The sequence below is a fragment of the Rattus norvegicus genome, chromosome 4, assembly GCF_021556685.1.
Source record: "Rattus norvegicus strain SHRSP/BbbUtx chromosome 4, alternate assembly SHRSP_T2T, whole genome shotgun sequence".
Classification (NCBI taxonomy): Eukaryota; Metazoa; Chordata; class Mammalia; order Rodentia; family Muridae; genus Rattus; species Rattus norvegicus.
Window position 1 is genome coordinate 132,138,305 of NC_141537.1, and position 17,116 is coordinate 132,155,420.

The window sequence follows — 17,116 nt, forward strand, 5'->3', positions numbered from 1 at the left end:
GAAAAAGAAATCTCTTAATTTTCACAACACTTTTGTTGTTTTGCAGCATCTCCTTATTGTAGCTATTTTCATCCAGATCTGCTAAGTCCATTAGTAAAGCAAACAAGGACACATCACCTTTTCAGTGTTCAGAGAGACATCTGTGTCTGTCTAAGGAGCTGGGCATACTCCTACAGCTTAGTGAGTGAGACTTCACTCTGAAAAAGATTCTTCCCAATTAGTTTTGCAATGCCACTGTATTTCAAGTACAGCTAATAAACCTGTGCTTGCCCAATGCCTGGCAACTGGGCCATGATGCCAGCATTTCCTTCCCGAGCTGCATTCTAAGTTCTTTGAGCATCGGAACTGTTGAGTCTTCCTGGTGTAATTCTGTGATGAAAACATTTGCTGATTTGATTTATGTGATTTCATATATTTTATCAACTAAATTCTGCTTCTACAGTAGGAATAAGTTATCCTATCAGTCTAGACATATACACACTGAAGTGAGAAAATAGCTTTCAGATACGTGGGAAGGAGGTGCCTTTTACTTTTATTAGTATGTGGAATGAATACAGAATGTGCTACAGTTTTCATTGTCTACAGGGATTTATTTACATAGATCTTATTTATTTCCATCTATTTCGTATGTTAGTTGTTTTTGTGTTCACCATTACACATGCAGAAGCATTTGCATGTGTGTATATGTGGAGGTCGGAAGCATTGGTCTTCAGGAACCTTCCACTGATCCTTTGAGACCAGATCCCTCACTGGGCTGTACCATGAAGAATGATCTAGCTGGCCCTGAGATTCCAGGGATCCTCCCGCCTCTACCTCCGCCTCCTACCATGCAGTACTAGTACTGAATTGCACTGCTCTAACTGGTTCTTCTTGTGAGTTCTGGGGATCTGAATCAAGCTTTCACACAAGCAGACTCTTTTATGACTGAAATGGTTTCCCCAGCTGTAGACTGTATAAATTTCATGAAATTTAAACATGAGAAGATGTTTTCATGTATCTCTTTGTATGTCTGGTTAAAATCTGGTTTCCTGTCATTCCTACTAAAGCAGTATGCCTCCTACCTCGTATATCCTACTACATGGGAAAGTACGGAGTCAAGCATCGTGGTACATAGTCAGCAGCTCAGCACCAGAGGGGGGAAGAGAATGAGTCCAAAGTCAGTATAAGGTACAAAAACTTTCAGAAGCAGCAGCAAAATAATGATGATGATGATGATGATGATGATGATGATAAATGTTAATTAAACAAGGACATACAGTACAGGCCATGTTGCCTGTAATTGGAGACTAGAATTTAGGAAATATCACTCTCAACTTCTACAGTGCTGCTTCTCCAGCCATACTGGCATGGGAAGATGGTAAAGGAGGAAGTCTGTTGCTGCCTGATGGTGATACTGTGCTTCCATGAACTGTCTCTTCTGCTTCCTAGAGGTTACACACTAGCAAAACTACAGTCATTGCCCTTGATTCTTGTCTCTGCTGTGCATTTATTTTCTGGCAGACTTAAATAATGTCAGAAACCGTTGATGCCATCTACAGGATGATATCTTCGTTTTCTCTACTTATATTCCTCCTCCCTCTTTTTTTTTTTTTTTTTTGAAACTAATGGTCTGGTGATCACCTCATGTAGGTACATTTTATTAGGAAGTATTTCCTCTAAATGTAGCTCAGAAGCTAAAAGAAATGAGCCATAATCATATAAATGTAAAGTGTCTTTGAGAATTTACCAGAAAATGTAATGTCCTTATCCCTGAGGCATCGAATGGAAGATACTTTTCCCCCTCTGACAGTAAGATCACTCTTTCTACCAACATTGATTAGATATATCACATCAGCAATTGTTGTGACACACTCAAAATTGAGGGGTGCTTGGGCACTCTCTGTTAGAAGGTAGAAACTGCTCAGGTTCTTCTTGTCTATCATTTTTCTCCTTCCTGGTGAGGTAAAATGGATTGGCTCCTGGTCAGCATGGATTGTTTCACTCCTAGTTCATAAAACTGCAATTAATAACGACGAACTGAGATCACTCTGGATTTGATGTACTGTCCCATCCTCATCGAAAGAGAGTCTTTAAATCTGCGACTGAACAACTTATGGGTCTTCACACTGATTAATTCATCTTGTCAGAGTCTCGAGGCTGACATGACATCTTCTCAGCCGTCCATTGGGATCCACGTCATCGTTTTCCACCAAATGAATTCACTCCCTTCTAGGCTTAATGAGAACAAAACTTCGACTACCAGCTGCAGCTGTGCCTCTGGAATTTAATTCCTTGATCTCTGAAACACAAAAAACCTCATCTTTCCCTGAACTTTTTAAATATAAAATAATCTGATATTTGAAGTTTAGTAGAAGGGCTGATTCACTTAAAGTAAGTCGTCTTTTGTGAAATGTTGAGAGTTTTATTGCTACCATGTCAGGTTCTTGAGAAAATCTTCCTCCTCAAGGAGAGAGATGCTGGGAATCCACATACTACAGGAGAGACTCTTAGGGTAGTAATGTTTGGAGGCAGCACAGATCCCTTAACCTTTCTTTTGATTCGACAACCCATTTCACTCTGACAAATCATTTACCAGATGCTGTCTATTGAGTCTTTACTAATCAGAAGGGAAACTTTTGGCTGAAGATGTTGACCGTTCTTTCTGGGGACTTGGAGTCTGAAGGATGGGGACTGAAGAGACAGACCTTGATAGAGAGCTTGTTTATTTGAGGAGTGGCATCCTGGCTATGTGGTCTCACTCTCAAGCTCCTAAAGAGACAGATGGGTTCTTGTTGTTCATGGATCTCAGCCTCCCTTCTGGGCTGTGAGGCAGTTTACACCCGAGTTGTTCTACCCACATCATCCACTCTCCTTCCTCTAGTCATTTCCTTTCACAGTCATGTCTCTCATTCTCTAAGCATTACTATGGTGTCATCACACACCAGGAGCCAGCATTCCACTCCTTTCTTTCTGGTGCCTCACACAGAGGTAGAGACACCAGATTCCTCACATCTTCATCCCCTTCTTTTTTCCCCATCTCCAATGTTATATGCTTCTCCTGTTACCATATTTTGCTAGATGAGGTTCTGCGTAATTATCTGTGTAGACGTTTCTTTATACCATCTGCCAGACTTTGGATATATTACCTTCAAAAGCTTGTTGGGGTGAAAAGACATAACACAAAGGTGCTGGGCAACTAGAAAGATTTTAGCCATGGCCTTCTCAATCTCAGAAACCAGAATTCTCAAAAACTAAATGTCTTTGACATTCTTCAGCATTCTGTTATCCTAGAATAAAATGGAGGGAGACTAAGACAATCCTGTTGTTTGTATTTATGTGACCTCCCAGGAAATGTTTTCATGTGTATTTTTTCCTGTCAGCTCCACTTGAAAACAAACCAATATTGTTGTTATCTTTTCTTTAGCCATATTATTACATATTATTATAACACAATAAAAGCTAATTATTCTATCCTGTAATGTGTCTTTGTTGTATGTTAGAGGATCTTTAGGATATATGCCCAGGAGAGGTATAGCTGGGTCCTCAGGTAGTGCAATGTCCAATTTTATGAGGAAACTCCAGACTGATTTCCAGAGTGGTTGTAGCAGTTTGCAATCCCACCAACAATGGACTAATGATGTTGAACATTTCTTTAGGTGCTTCCCAGTCATTTGATATTCCTCAGCTGAGAATTCTTTGTTTAGCTCTGTACCCCATTTTTAATTGGTTTTTTTTGCTCTCTGGAGTTTAACTTCTTGAGTTCTTTGTATATTTTGGATATTAGTCCTCCATTGGATGTAGGGTTGGTAAAGATCTTTTCCTAATCTGTTGGTTGCCATTTTCTCCTAATGACAGTATCCTTCGCCTTACAGAAGCTTTGCACTTTTATGAGGTCTCACTCATTGATTCTTGATTTTAGAGTATAAGCCATTGGTGTTTTGTTCAGGAAAATTTCCCCAGTGCCCTTGTGTTTGAGACTCTTGCCCACTTTTTCTTTTATTAGTTTGAGTGTATCTGGTTTGATGTGGAGGCCCTTGATCCACTTGGATCTAAGCTTTGTACAGGGTGATAAGAATGAATTGATTTGCATTCTTCTACATGCTGACCTCCAGTTGAACCAGCACCATTTGTTGAAAATGCTATCTTTTTTCCTTTGGATGGTTTTAGCTCCTTTGTCAAAGATCAAGTGACCATAGGTGTGTGGGTTCATTTCTGGGTCTTCAATTCTGTTCCACTGATCTACCTGCCTGTCTCTGTACCAATACCATACAGTTTTTACCACTATTGCTCTGTAATACTGCTTGAGGTCAGGGATGGTGATTCCCCTAGAAGTTCTTTTACTGTTGAGTATAGTTTCGTTATCCTGGTTTTAATTTTTATTCCAAAGGAATTTGTAAATTGTTCTTTCTAACTCAATGAAGAATTTAATTGTAATTTTGATGGGAATTGCATTGAATCTGTAGATCGATTTTGGCAAAATGGTCATTTTTACTATATTAGTCCTGCCAATCCATGAGCATAGGAGGTCTGTCCATCTTCTGGGATCTTCTTCAATTTCTTTCTTCAGAGACTTGACGTTCTTGTCATACAGTTCTTTCACTTGCTTGGTTAAAGTCACACCGACGTATTTTTTATTATTTGTGATTATTGTGAAGGGTTTAATTTCCCTAATTTCTTTCTCAGCCTGTTTATCCTTTGAGTAGAGGAAGGTTACAGATTTGTTTGAGTTAATTTTATACCCCGACACTTTGCTAAAGTTGTTTATCAGGTATAGTAGTTCTCTGGTGGAACTTTTGAGGTCACTCAAGTATACTATCATATCATCTGCAAATAGTGATATTTTGACTTCCAAAAGATGCTCCAACATAAAACAAAGACAAATGCTCCACTATGTTCATAGCAGCCCTATTTATAATAGCCAGAAGCTGGAAAAATCCCAGATGCCCTTCAACAGAGGAATGGATTCAGAAAATGTGGTACATCTACACAGTGGAATACTAATCAGTGATCAAAAACAATGACTTCAGGAAAATCATAGGCAAATGCATTGAAATAGAAAATATCATCCTGAGTGAGGTAACCCAATCACAGTAAAACATACATGGTATGCACTCATGGATAAGTGGATATTAGCCCAAAAGCGTGAATTACCCAAGATGCAATCCACAGACCACATGAAGCTCAAGAAGAAGGATGATCAAAATGTGGATGCTTCACTCCTTCTTAAAAGGGGGAATAAAAATATCCATAGGCGGGTATATAGAGGCAAAGTTTAGAGCAGAGACTGAAGGAACAGCCATTTAGAGCGTGCCCTGCATATAGCCCATATATATACAGTCACCAAAACTAGATAAGATTGATGAAGCTAAGAAGTGCATGCTGACAGGAACTGGATATTGATCTCTCCTGAGAGGTACAACCAGAGCATGTCAAATACAGAGGCAAATATTATTAGCAAACCACTGAACTGAGAACCAGACCCCTGTTGGAGGAATTAGAGAAAGGATTGAAAGAGCTTGCAACACCAGAAAAACAACAATGCCAACCAACCAGAGCTTCCAGGGTCTAAACCACTACCCAAAGACCGTACATGGACTGACCCAGGGCTCCAACTGTTGGCCTTGTTGGGCACCAGTGGAAGGGGAAGCCCTTGGTCCTGCCAAAGTTGGACCCCCAGTGCAGGTGGGAAGGGGGGTGGATGGGGGGACACCCTTATGAGGGAGCGGGAGGGGATAGGAGGCTTATGGACAGGAAACCAGGAAAGGAGATGACATTTAAAATGTAAATAAAGAAATATATCCAATTAAAAAGTAACAAAAAGAAAAGAATAAAATGTATCTAAAGTAAAATGTCTCAGCATAGGCTATTCAAATGAACCAACAATTTAAAACGCACAATACTGTGGCTTAATTTTTAAGCTAGCTGTTAAAAAAGAAATCAGTCTTTTGAAATGGGTATTATCCAAGTGGCAGAATTTGCCTGGATTACTCTTTGGGCCCTGTAATAGAGCAGCTAGACAGGAATTTTTCTCAGAAGCAGAAACTTCTTTTTTTGCAGTGTTTCCTCACTTTCCATGTTGTGTATATAGTCAAGAGGACTCCCATCAAATGGTTCCTAATTGAATACAATCATTATTTTGGAATCATATCATGTTCATAACCTAAAATTGATGAACAACTTTCTTTCAATGAGTGTTGATAAATGTAAGTCTGTTACTTTCCCAATGTCGTTGCAAGTAAAGAGAGTTGAGGCATTGCTTGAACAGGAGAACTCTGGAAATGTAGATATGGTGGCCTCTATGTTGTCTTACAGTAGTTAAAATTACTAGCTTCTAGATTTGACTGAAAGATAACATATGTTTTCAAAAGTCCAAGTCACTGCCGTTGTATGCTGAGAGAACGCTGGGCTGAGACTTTATTCTTTGTTGTTGTTGTTGTTGCTGCTGTTTTTGTCATCGTCGTCGTTGTTGTTGTTTCTGTTTCTTCCCTCTGCTTGTGACAGCCAGACAGAGCCAGCTCCACTAACACAACTTCTGGCAACGGTTCTCTCTAAGGACTATTACATTTCTTCTCTATTCCTCAGTTTACATCCTGACTTCTATCAAGACTTTGCTCTTGAATTAATATGCACATCTCTGTGAATAGTGGTGGGTGGATAACTAGATATCTCTGCCCATAGAGCAATAGTTACAAAATACTAGAAAATTATGTTAGAAGATATTTAGAGGTATAAACTCTGAAAACAGAACTCACAAATGGGCAACCTGCCCCTTGAAATGGAGCCACACAGCCTGGTTTCATTTGTCCTACATGGTATTTGACTGTTGTTGTTATTATTGTTGCTATTATTACTTAATCCTTAGCCATCAGGAAGTTTCCCATCAAAATCAAGATTTCCAGTGTCCCCCGAGACACTCTAAGAAATTGTGTGCAATTCAAACACTGGTGGTACTGTGATTTTAAACTGTAAATGGCCACAATTTCAGGCTCCTATCCCTCTATCTGGATGTTTCTCGTCTGTATCAAATGGCGTAAGGTAGAAGCACTGAAATGCTTACCCAGAATGCTCCCTGACTTAATGGGGTATTGCACACCATCCTATTCCACCTGTAATTTCCACCCCAATTTCTATGTTATATCAATTTCTCCTCCATATAGTTTTTCACATTGGGACCTATTTTCTCTCTGCCCTTGTTATGAGTTTTATCCAGATCTTGCTTTCCTTACTTGGGGCTGCTGAAAGAATTAATCCTTCCCCCTTCCCCCTTCTCCTACCCCATTTTGTGCCCCATGTTTCAATGTACTGGTTCTTATTCTCAGATGTGGAGGGCACTATGGAGTCAAGGCCTATCTTGATGAAAGCAGGTTGGAACTGAAATAACTTCCCTCTTCATTTGGCTAATGCACAAGCAAAGAGCAAGGTACTGTGTACCAAAGTATTCCCTTCCATCCTCCCTGGTAAGGTGGCTCCCAGTAGTCCCTTCAGCCTCCCTGAATCTACTCCTCTGGGAAGCATCTGATCTTTTCTGCTGCTTATTTTACAACATTGCCCTGCTCTCTCATTATCTCAGAACAAGGATTCCCAAAGGGTAGTACCTGGAAGTCGTATTGCAATGTAAGCAGCCCTATTCTTTGGGATGATTTCTATGGATCTACCTGTACCATTAATTACATTTTTTGGATGCAGAGATCAGAGAGATGAGAGATGATACATAGGTATATGGGCAGATAGAGAGTTAGATTGATGAACTGATAGACAGACAGTATGCTTAAGTAAATAAATAGCTATATGCATAGGTATGTAAGTATATAGACAGCCATAGGTATATTATAGAAAGTATGAATGATACAAAATAGATAGATGATAGATAGGTAGGTAGAGAGATGACAAATAGATGATAGATAGATAGATAGATAGATAGATAGATAGATAGATAGATAGATAGATAAAGTATGCATGTGAGTTGATAGATATATAGTTAGCTCAACAGGTACATAGACAGATATAGATAAATAATAGAAGGTCTATATATAGATAGATGATTACTAGTTAGACAAGTAGATAGATAGATAGATAGATAGATAGATAGATAGATAGATAGATAGATAGATAGATAGATAGATGGGTGGGTGGGTGGGTGGGTGGGTAGGTAGGTAGGTAGATAGGTAGGTAGGTAGGTAGATAGATAGGTAGGTAGTAGATAGATAGGTAGGTAGATGGATAGGTAGGTAGATAGGTAGGTAGGTAGGTAGGTAGATAGATAGGTAGGTAGTAGATAGATAGGTAGGTAGATGGATAGGTAGGTAGATAGGTAGGTAGGTAGGTAGGTAGGTAGGTAGGTAGATAGATAGGTAGGTAGGTAGATAGGTAGATAGGTAGGTAGATGATAAGTTCATAGGTATTGATTCATAGATACACAGCCATCTCAGACTGAGCATTGGCAAGTCCAGAATTCGTAGGTAGCACTGATGCTTGTAGATTTGTAGGTTGTTTGAGAGAGGAGGAAATAAAATTCAGTTCATGTTAAATTAGTGCATTTCTAGCAGTGTCATGCAAACACTGTTTATCGCTGATAGTCTCGAGTGTAGCTTTCGTCTGCTACTTGAGGTCACCATGGAAGCTGTCAGGCCTATGGCCTGCCTACATAAGAGAGGGTCAAGCAAGAGCTTTTCATCAAAGTCAAGATGATCAAGTCCTCAGCTCCTTGGATGCGGTGTGTTTCCTTTATTGGCCTTTACCATCTCCATACCTTCTCTCCCATAACAGTGCAGTGCGTAGATGTTTGCTGACAGTGCACTGAGTGCACACAGGTCTGAGAACGAGAACTGAGAACAGTGCCAGTCTGCATCAGGGTGGTCATGGTGTCTGGTCCTGGGTACATGCTCACAGAAGTTAAGTACTCTCTGGGCATCCTGTATTGACTATCCCAGTGAGAACTTGCTTTAGGCCTGCTCACATCATGGGATGTTTTGACCTAGAGGTATTGAGTTGGGAAACAGAGAGAGGCACTCACTGTTCCAGAAGTTTTCATGCTGTTCGTTCAAAGAAAAAAATATTTGTTGAGCAACTTGAAGCATGGTTTTCAATTTTTTTTTAAGTAGTGTGGTAGAGAAAAAATGGATTTTGATTGAAAGGATTTGGGGAAGTTATTATGACAAAGTACCTTAACAACAACAACAGCAAAAGAATTTAAAAGTAGAAGGCAAGCGTTTGAAATTATGTTTGTAATTCATCAGTCTTACAAGTTTGAGCATGACCCAGATCTCTCTCAACCTCAGTTCCTCAAGCTGTAAGATGGGGACAACTCTATTGCACAGTAGGTCGTGTAAGGGAACAAATACAATATCACAAATAATCTGATAAAAGATAAAAGATACGTAGTACTTATGAATACAGGCATTTCCAAGAGTAAGTTAAGCTCTCAAAAATACTATTTCTCAGTCATGTTTCAAGAGAGCAAGAAACATACAAATCATAGGCCCCCCATTCTTCATACAGTGTACACAGTCTAACCCCAACAAGGAAACTAAGGCCAATGATGATAAATCAACAAGATACAGCCACAGTTGGGTAGCAGCTGAACTGAGATTTAAGGCCAAGGATGCCTGTCTTCTTTCTGCTGATCCTATTAGTCTCCCTCCTTCCCCTCCCCCCACAACCCATACACTTTTTTTTAGCCACAAAAAATGAGAGACATTTATGTTTGAAACTAACTCATCCTGATAATTCCCAATTAAGATGTTGTCATCGAGCATCTGGCTCCATTTCCTTTTATGAAATATTGTAAACATAATTTGAGTATAGCTTAAATGAAGTGTCCAAATGGGATAAAAACAGGTCACCTGGGAAATTAGATTTTATAGATTACAAGAATTGAATGCCTAAGTTCTACTTAATGGGCATAATTTTTTTAAAAGAAAATTCTTTGGAAACGATTGGTCTATCGGTTTCATCGTTTTTTTCTATATACATCTACAGCATGGTGCAATTAAATTCTAAATAAATAATATGAACTTCATGGTATGCAGTAGCAAAGATTCTGTTAATAGACTTGAGATTTGCAAGAAAAACCTGGAGTCTTTGACCCAAGTTCATATTTTCCCCTTTACCTTTAAAAATTCCATATAAGAGATATTTGGATAACTATAAATCAGATAATTTTCTAGTTCTGCAACTTTTTGGGGAAATGATTTCAAATATATTTTATAGGGGTATTCTAGAGATATGTGTGTGTGTGTGTGTGAGAGAGAGAGAGAGAGAGAGAGAGAGAGAGAGAGAGAGAGAGAGAGATGGGGTAAATGTATGTGACAGAGATGGGGAGAGGAAGAAGAGGGAGAAATAAAAGAGGTATTAAGAGAGAGAGATGTAGGAAAGGAGGAAGGAAAAGAAGAGTGGGGGAGAAGAAGGAGAAGGTAGGGACAGAGAGAAGAAAGAGGGAATGAGGAGAAAGAGGGAGAAGAGAGGGGAGATGGGGAGAAAGGGAAAGGGAGAGGGAGAGAGAACGAGAGAGAGAATGAGAAAGAGGGGACAGCCAAAAGTTGACACTGGGTGTCTTCTTTAATTGCTCTGTGCCTTAATTTTTGAGACTCTCATGGAACCTGGAGCTAGCTCACTGGTTCAGTTCATCTGGCTGTGGCAAACAGCCCTCAGGGATCCACCCCTTTCTGCCGCCTGAGTTCTGAGATTGTAGGCATTTGCTGCCATGACTGAATCCTTATATAGGTATCGGAGATCTAAACTCAGGCTCTGATGCTTGCATGGCAAACACTTCTTAGCCCCCTGAAATAAAGTCTCTTAAAAGGAGGAGCCATAACCATTAATTAACTATTGCCCAATTGGACAAAAGAAATAATTATTATTATTTTAGAGAGAATGCTTTCAAAATGTGGATGGAGGTAGGATGGGATTAAGGATTTGAGAGCATGGAAACATTGCTTGTTACCATTAATTTAAGCACTGTACGAAAGTGTTCTTTTGAGCATAGATTTTGTGCTGACGGAAGACTGAACCATCTTTTCCCCTTAGCCTGGTCAGGTGATGGTTAAGCCCATGTACTGTCAAGTTCCATAGTCTTGGATCCTGTCCCAGCTCTCACACCTCCTGATCTTGCAAGTTTAGGCAAGTTCCTTGGACTCTTCAAGGATCAGTTTTCTCATTGGTGAATTATTGATAATAACTGCTTCATAGGTTGGTCAGGGTGATTCAGCATAAATAACCGGTAAATGCCAATAAACACGTCAGGTGCTTAACGCCATCGGAATTGTCTGGAGTTTGTATCACCTTCTCATGGCATTCCTTAGACTCTCCCTTGACCTTATAAAACAAGAGCTGTTCCTTTGTGACAGAAGTGTGTCTTGAAAAAGACGCACGTGCCTATTTAGATAAAATTTCAAATTGGTTTCCTTTAAGAGGCATAACGATGTCCATAAAAATAAAAAAGCTATAAAGACAAGACTTCTAGTAAATAATCATGAGCCTAGGCATATTTTCAGAAGTAACACTAATTCGTACTCATCAAAGGAGAACATATTGATTTGTGTATTTCAAGCAGCGCCCTTACGCATGCTGGGCCTGTGGTCGCAGCATCCTCCTCTGGGGAAGGTAGCTTCTTTAACTGCACTGAATGGTGATTCTATTTGTAGACATTCTTGCAGACAGCACACCCCCTCCTTTCTGTGATGATTATTTAATCCTCAAATTACATCATCTTTTTGGAGCTAAGGAAAATGCATCTCTAGACCCTTCAGACCCTACAGAGCAGTGATTCTCAACCTACCTAAGGCTGCAACCTTCCCCAGCTCATCATGTTGTGATCCCCAACCAAATAATTATTTTTGTTGCCACTTCATTATTGTGATTTTGCTACTGTTGCAAATTATACCTAATATGTGACCCCCACAATGGGGTCGCAACCCATAGGTTGAGAACCACTGCTTTAATGTCTATATATCATGTTAAGTCTTTCAAAAATCATGACATCTGTTTGCTGCAACCCAAAGACTACAGAATTCCAACACCGGAGATCCTTATTCTCCAGCTTGGGCCACATGTGAATAACAACAGAAAGTTCGAATGCTGGACTCATTTGAACCGTAGGGGTTTGCCTCTCCCCAAGCCCTGCCAAAGCCATTTTCTGACTGTAAGCAAAAGCACCATTTTTAATGCAGTAGAAACAAAGTCCAGAAGAAGACGACTTACCTTCTTTTAACCAAGGAATGTTATTTTTGTCATTTTCAAAATGCTCGGCTGTTCTTACTTTTATCTTTTCCAACTCAGTTTCTGACATCTGAGGGGAAAGCAGAGTTTGTGATATAAAAGATGCATGGAGACCACAAATTGTGATAATAGCTTTATATTTGGGCACTCTCACAATATTATGGAAATTTTTCTTGCCTGTGGTATTGGGAGCACTGTCTACTGCAGCCTTACCTTTGATCCACTTGCTTTATTTTAAAATGCTAGCACTGAGAACTGAACTTTGCATGGTACAGTACTTCATTGCTCTGGTGACAAAGCCTGATGTAAGATCTTAGAGCTTTGGACAAAAGCCAATAACAGACTTCTAACTAGACTCGGATTTGTCACAAATAAATAAACATTTTAGTTACTGATTAGTTTCTTTTAATGCCATATAGTTAAGTGTGCTAAAAAATACGAAGATATAGAGAGATAGGACCTTTTCAGAAATTAATCGACTAGCGTTAAGAACCTTATTATCTAAGCTGACCTGAGCCCCTAATGCTCTCCAAGAGGCCTTTCACACACCTTTAGAGCAGGACACTTGGCTTTTAGCGGCTTTCATGCTATGCAGGCTCTCTTCAGTTCAGCACTATGGAGTTCTTACCTGTGTGTCTCAAAAGGAGGAAGCCGGACGTGTGGGACTCGGCTGTGGCGTGGCGTGCGGCAGCCTCCCTTGTCTCTGGGTGTCCAGCATTCCTCTACTCTGGCAGAAGTGAGCAGAGAGGCAAACATGCTCCCTCCCTGGGTGGTGCTAGATTTGTATGGCTGCCAGAAGCATCCAACTTGCGGCTGAGAGTTGTTGGTTTTTTTTTTTTTTTTTTTTTTTTTAGGTAATATAAAGCCTGTGGTTTAAAACAATAAACCTCCTCCAAGCTAACGCTTATTTAAAATGACATTCTACCAAACAGGCTTAGAAGAGTGGATGCTTTTCAAATGGACAGAAGGACTCCCATCTCCATCGTTTCCATCCCACCATTTGTGACTTAGTATTAATATTAAAATGTGCCAGAAGATCATGGCGATTAGACACAAACTATTTGGATTAAAAGAGAGACCTCTGAAGCTGAGATCCTTCGATGTTCATTCCCTGGCTGCAGTTTTGAAAAACTTCTTTTTCTTTTCTAATGTTTCATAAGCAATAAGAAAATATTGAATTTTTTTGTTTTATCATTTGCAGATATTCTAAAAAGAATTGGGAATGACATTCCAAAGAGCATTAGTCATTATATTCTTAGGTAAGGACAACGCTGCTTTTAATGAAATATAAAATCCTAAGCATGTAGCCCTTGAGTATACATGATAAATAATTCACCCTTCTTAAAAGATGACACTTCTTTCCCTTTGCGGGAGTATTTGGTTTGTATCTCGAGTGGTTGGCCTCCTTTGATATGTTTGCCTGACACAGACGCTGTCTGATTATGCAGCAGTCATTTCTTCTCTCTCCAAACTTTATTTCTTCTACTACTCTGCTTTCCATCTTTAAAGCTGCCTTGATCAGGCAATTTTCACACAAATGCTACCTCTGGTTCTTCCCATTATGAGTAAGATAAATTTCAGATTGCTTAGACAGCCCAAGACCTTGAAAGGTCAGATTTCTCGACATGATTTTCTACCCGAGGTCCTGATTCATTAGGAAGGCCAAACAATTACTTCAATAAATCTGTGGTGACTATTTTGTCATTAACACTCATCAAAAAAAATTTCTTCACGAGCTTCTCTCTCTTCTCCCTTGAAGAAAATTTGGTATCTTTACATCTGGAAATGACTATTCCTTTGTCTGATTATGCTTCGATTTCTTGATGTGATTGGTCTTCATTTTAGTCTTTCTGAGACCCCTGACCTATCCTCCCAACAATGGTATAAGCTCCCATAGAATCAACATTTTTGTTAGTATGTTCTAGCTCTTGCTTGATACTTGACCAACTCAACCACAAATTAATGACTATTAGATCAATAAAAATCCTATCAAAACTGATGATAGTGTTTTCCTTTGTCCCAAAGTTATAGATCTGTGACATTATTTTGTCTATATTAACTTTCAATAGTTTAAACCATTTTCCCTAAGAAAATCAAACCACCCATTTCTCATGTTATTGGGACCAGAAGAACGTTTAATAAATAATAATCAGAAAATTTAAAGCGGTGACAAGAGCAGTTTAGTGAGGGAAGGAATCCAAGGGTAAAACATCCACACAGAGGCAGTGGACAGCTGTCATGGGAGCAATGGACTGTGGGATAACTATGCATATGGTTCTTTCTGGATAATTTTCAGTTCTGTTTTAATATCAGACCATATTAATAGTAGTATTCTTCTGTTTAAAAGATATTTATTTAATTTGTCAAAGAGGATTTGGGTCTCCAATAAGTTGTATGTGGGTCTATAGTAAGTTACACATTCTCTGGAAAGCAGAGAATCATGGGAACCTATGTGGCTACTGTGCTGATGAATCTTGGTTGTCAACTTGAGTACTTGTAGAATCAACTAAAACCTAGGCAGCTGGGCACACCTAAGAGGTGATTTTTGATCAGATCATTTAAGGTGGGAAGAGCCAACCTGGCAACGTCTTCTGGTGGCAACCCACATAAAAGAACCTGAAAGAAAAAAGCTTTTTTCTTTTTTGCTTTTGTTTGACCTCATTCTCACTGGCAATTTGGTTTGTCCCATTGTTTAGGCATTCGTTGGCTCCTACTAGGACCTATTTCTTTGGGATTCTAATCTAGACTGAAGGCCAGTATCTTTCTTGGAATTCCCTAGCACTTAGCACCACACTGGGACTACTGACCTGACACATCCAGTCTAATAGGCTGAACAACAATATATTTTTTCCTTTTCCATTGGGATGTGTATATATTTATGTATATTATATATATATGTGTGTGTGTGTGTGTGTGTGTGTGCGTATGAACACAAACCAATGGATGATATATATGTATATATGTACATATATACTATATGTATATATACATGCATATATATGTGTGTATATATGTATATATATGCTAAATAGCTACATTATGTAGATAGATGAAGATACATAGGTAGAGAGATAGATAATCTATTAGTTCTATTTCTTATTAAACCCTGACTTACAAAGATACCACAAATGAACCACATAATTCTCTGCCTGGGAATGGAGTCTGATTTGGACTGTGATTTTAGCCTCTTGAGCTGGGCTTGACCTTAGAATGAATAAACTGAGATTGACAGATCCATGCCTGTGAATAAAACAAAACATGTTTCTGAAGCAGTCGGGATAGACTGAAAGCCAGTAATCCAATCTGGAAGCTAAAAGTGAGAGGCCAACCTCAGATGTCATTGGAGCCTGGGAACTATTCAGAGTCCAGGGCAGGTAAACAAATCTGTCTGTCTATCTATCTATCTATCTATCTATCTATCTATCTATCTATCTATCTATCTATCTATCTATCATCTACTATCTATCTATCATCTATCTACCTATGTATCTATCTATTATCTATCTATCTATCTATCTATCTATCTATCTATCTATCTATCTATCTATCTATATCTTTTGGCAATGCCTGTGTGGCCCGGTCTGGCCTCCAAGTTACTATGTAGCTGAAGCTTAATTGAACATCTTTATTTTCCTGTTTGGTGCTAGGATTAGAGGTGTGCACTGCCACTGCCACTGGTTTATGCTGTGCTGGGAGTCAAACTCAGGTCCTCATGGATATTGCATAAGCACTGTACCAACAATGCTACATCCAGAGTCTGAACATATTTTTAAGAGTCCTCTGTTCTGAGTTACCTCACTCAGGATGGTATTTTCTAACTCAGACCAAAAAGGACGTGCATGGTATGTTTTCATTAATAAGTGGATATCAGCAAAAAAAGGAAAAAATAAAAAAAGTACAGAATATCCAAGATACAGGCCACAGAACTCAAAAAGGTCAACAAGCTGAAGGGCTCAAGTGAGGAAGCCTCAATCTCACTTGGGAAGGAAAAGGAAGCAACCACAAGTGGGGAGGGAGGGAGGGTCCTGCGAGCAAAAGGGGACTGGGTAGGGAGGAAAGAGGAACATGATCTGATATTGAGAGGGGGAAAAGGACTGATGCCCTGAGGTCTGGCAGAAAGAATGGAAACAGATGACCTCAGGAGGAAGGAAGTTGGGAAGACACTCCAGAATATACCAGAGGCCTAGGAGGTGAGAGACTCTCAGGACTCAAAGTGAGTGTGGGGCTAGATAAAATGCCCTACAATAGGGAGAGGGAACTTGTTGAGCCCACCTCTAGCAGAAAGACAGGGCATCAAGTGAGAGATGGGGTTGCCATCCCACAGTCAAAACTCTGACCCATAATTATTCCTGTCTGAAAGAACTGCAGGGATGGAAATGGAGAAGAGTCTGAGGAAAAGGAGGTTCAGCAACAGGCCCAAAGTGGGAACCAGCCCAAGAGGAGGCCCTAAGACCTGACACCATTACTGAGACTACAGGGCATTCACAAAAAGGGACTTATCATGACTGCCCTCCTAAAGACTGAACAAGCAGCTAAAAAAGTCAGATGCAGATATGTGCACCTAACCAATGAACAGAAGCTGCTGACTGCTCTGGTTCAATTAGGGAAAAGCTGGAGGAAACTGAGGAGAGTGACCCTGCAGGAGGACCAGCAGTCTCAATTAACCCTGATCCCCCAACCCACCCCCACCGAGATCTCAGACACTAAATCACTAACCAGTCAGCATTCACCAGCTGATATGAGGCCCCAAACATATACACAGCCGAGGGTTCAGTCAGAGAAAAATACACCTAACTTTCAAGAGACTGGAGGCCCCAGGGAGTTTAGAGTTTTGGTGGAGTGGGTTGGGTAGGTGGGGTGGAGACATCCTCATAGAGACAGTGAGGGCAGGGAGGAAATATGGGATGTGGAACAGTCAGAG

General features: G+C 39.8%; 1 protein-coding gene across 1 annotated transcript in view; it reads right to left on the reverse strand.

The window, feature by feature from the left end:
• Positions 1 to 12,986, reverse strand: part of Mdfic2 (MyoD family inhibitor domain containing 2) — a 102,465-nt gene extending 89,479 nt beyond the window's left edge. Inside the window, exons 1-2 of the mRNA XM_087659582.1 lie at positions 12,824 to 12,986; positions 12,178 to 12,265 (exon numbers count right to left, since the gene is read on the reverse strand). Coding sequence (XP_087515708.1) covers positions 12,178 to 12,265 — 88 coding nt within the window. The 5' untranslated portion in view covers positions 12,824 to 12,986. The remainder of the gene's footprint in view (positions 1 to 12,177; positions 12,266 to 12,823) is intronic.
• Between the last annotated feature and the right edge of the window lie 4,130 nt (positions 12,987 to 17,116).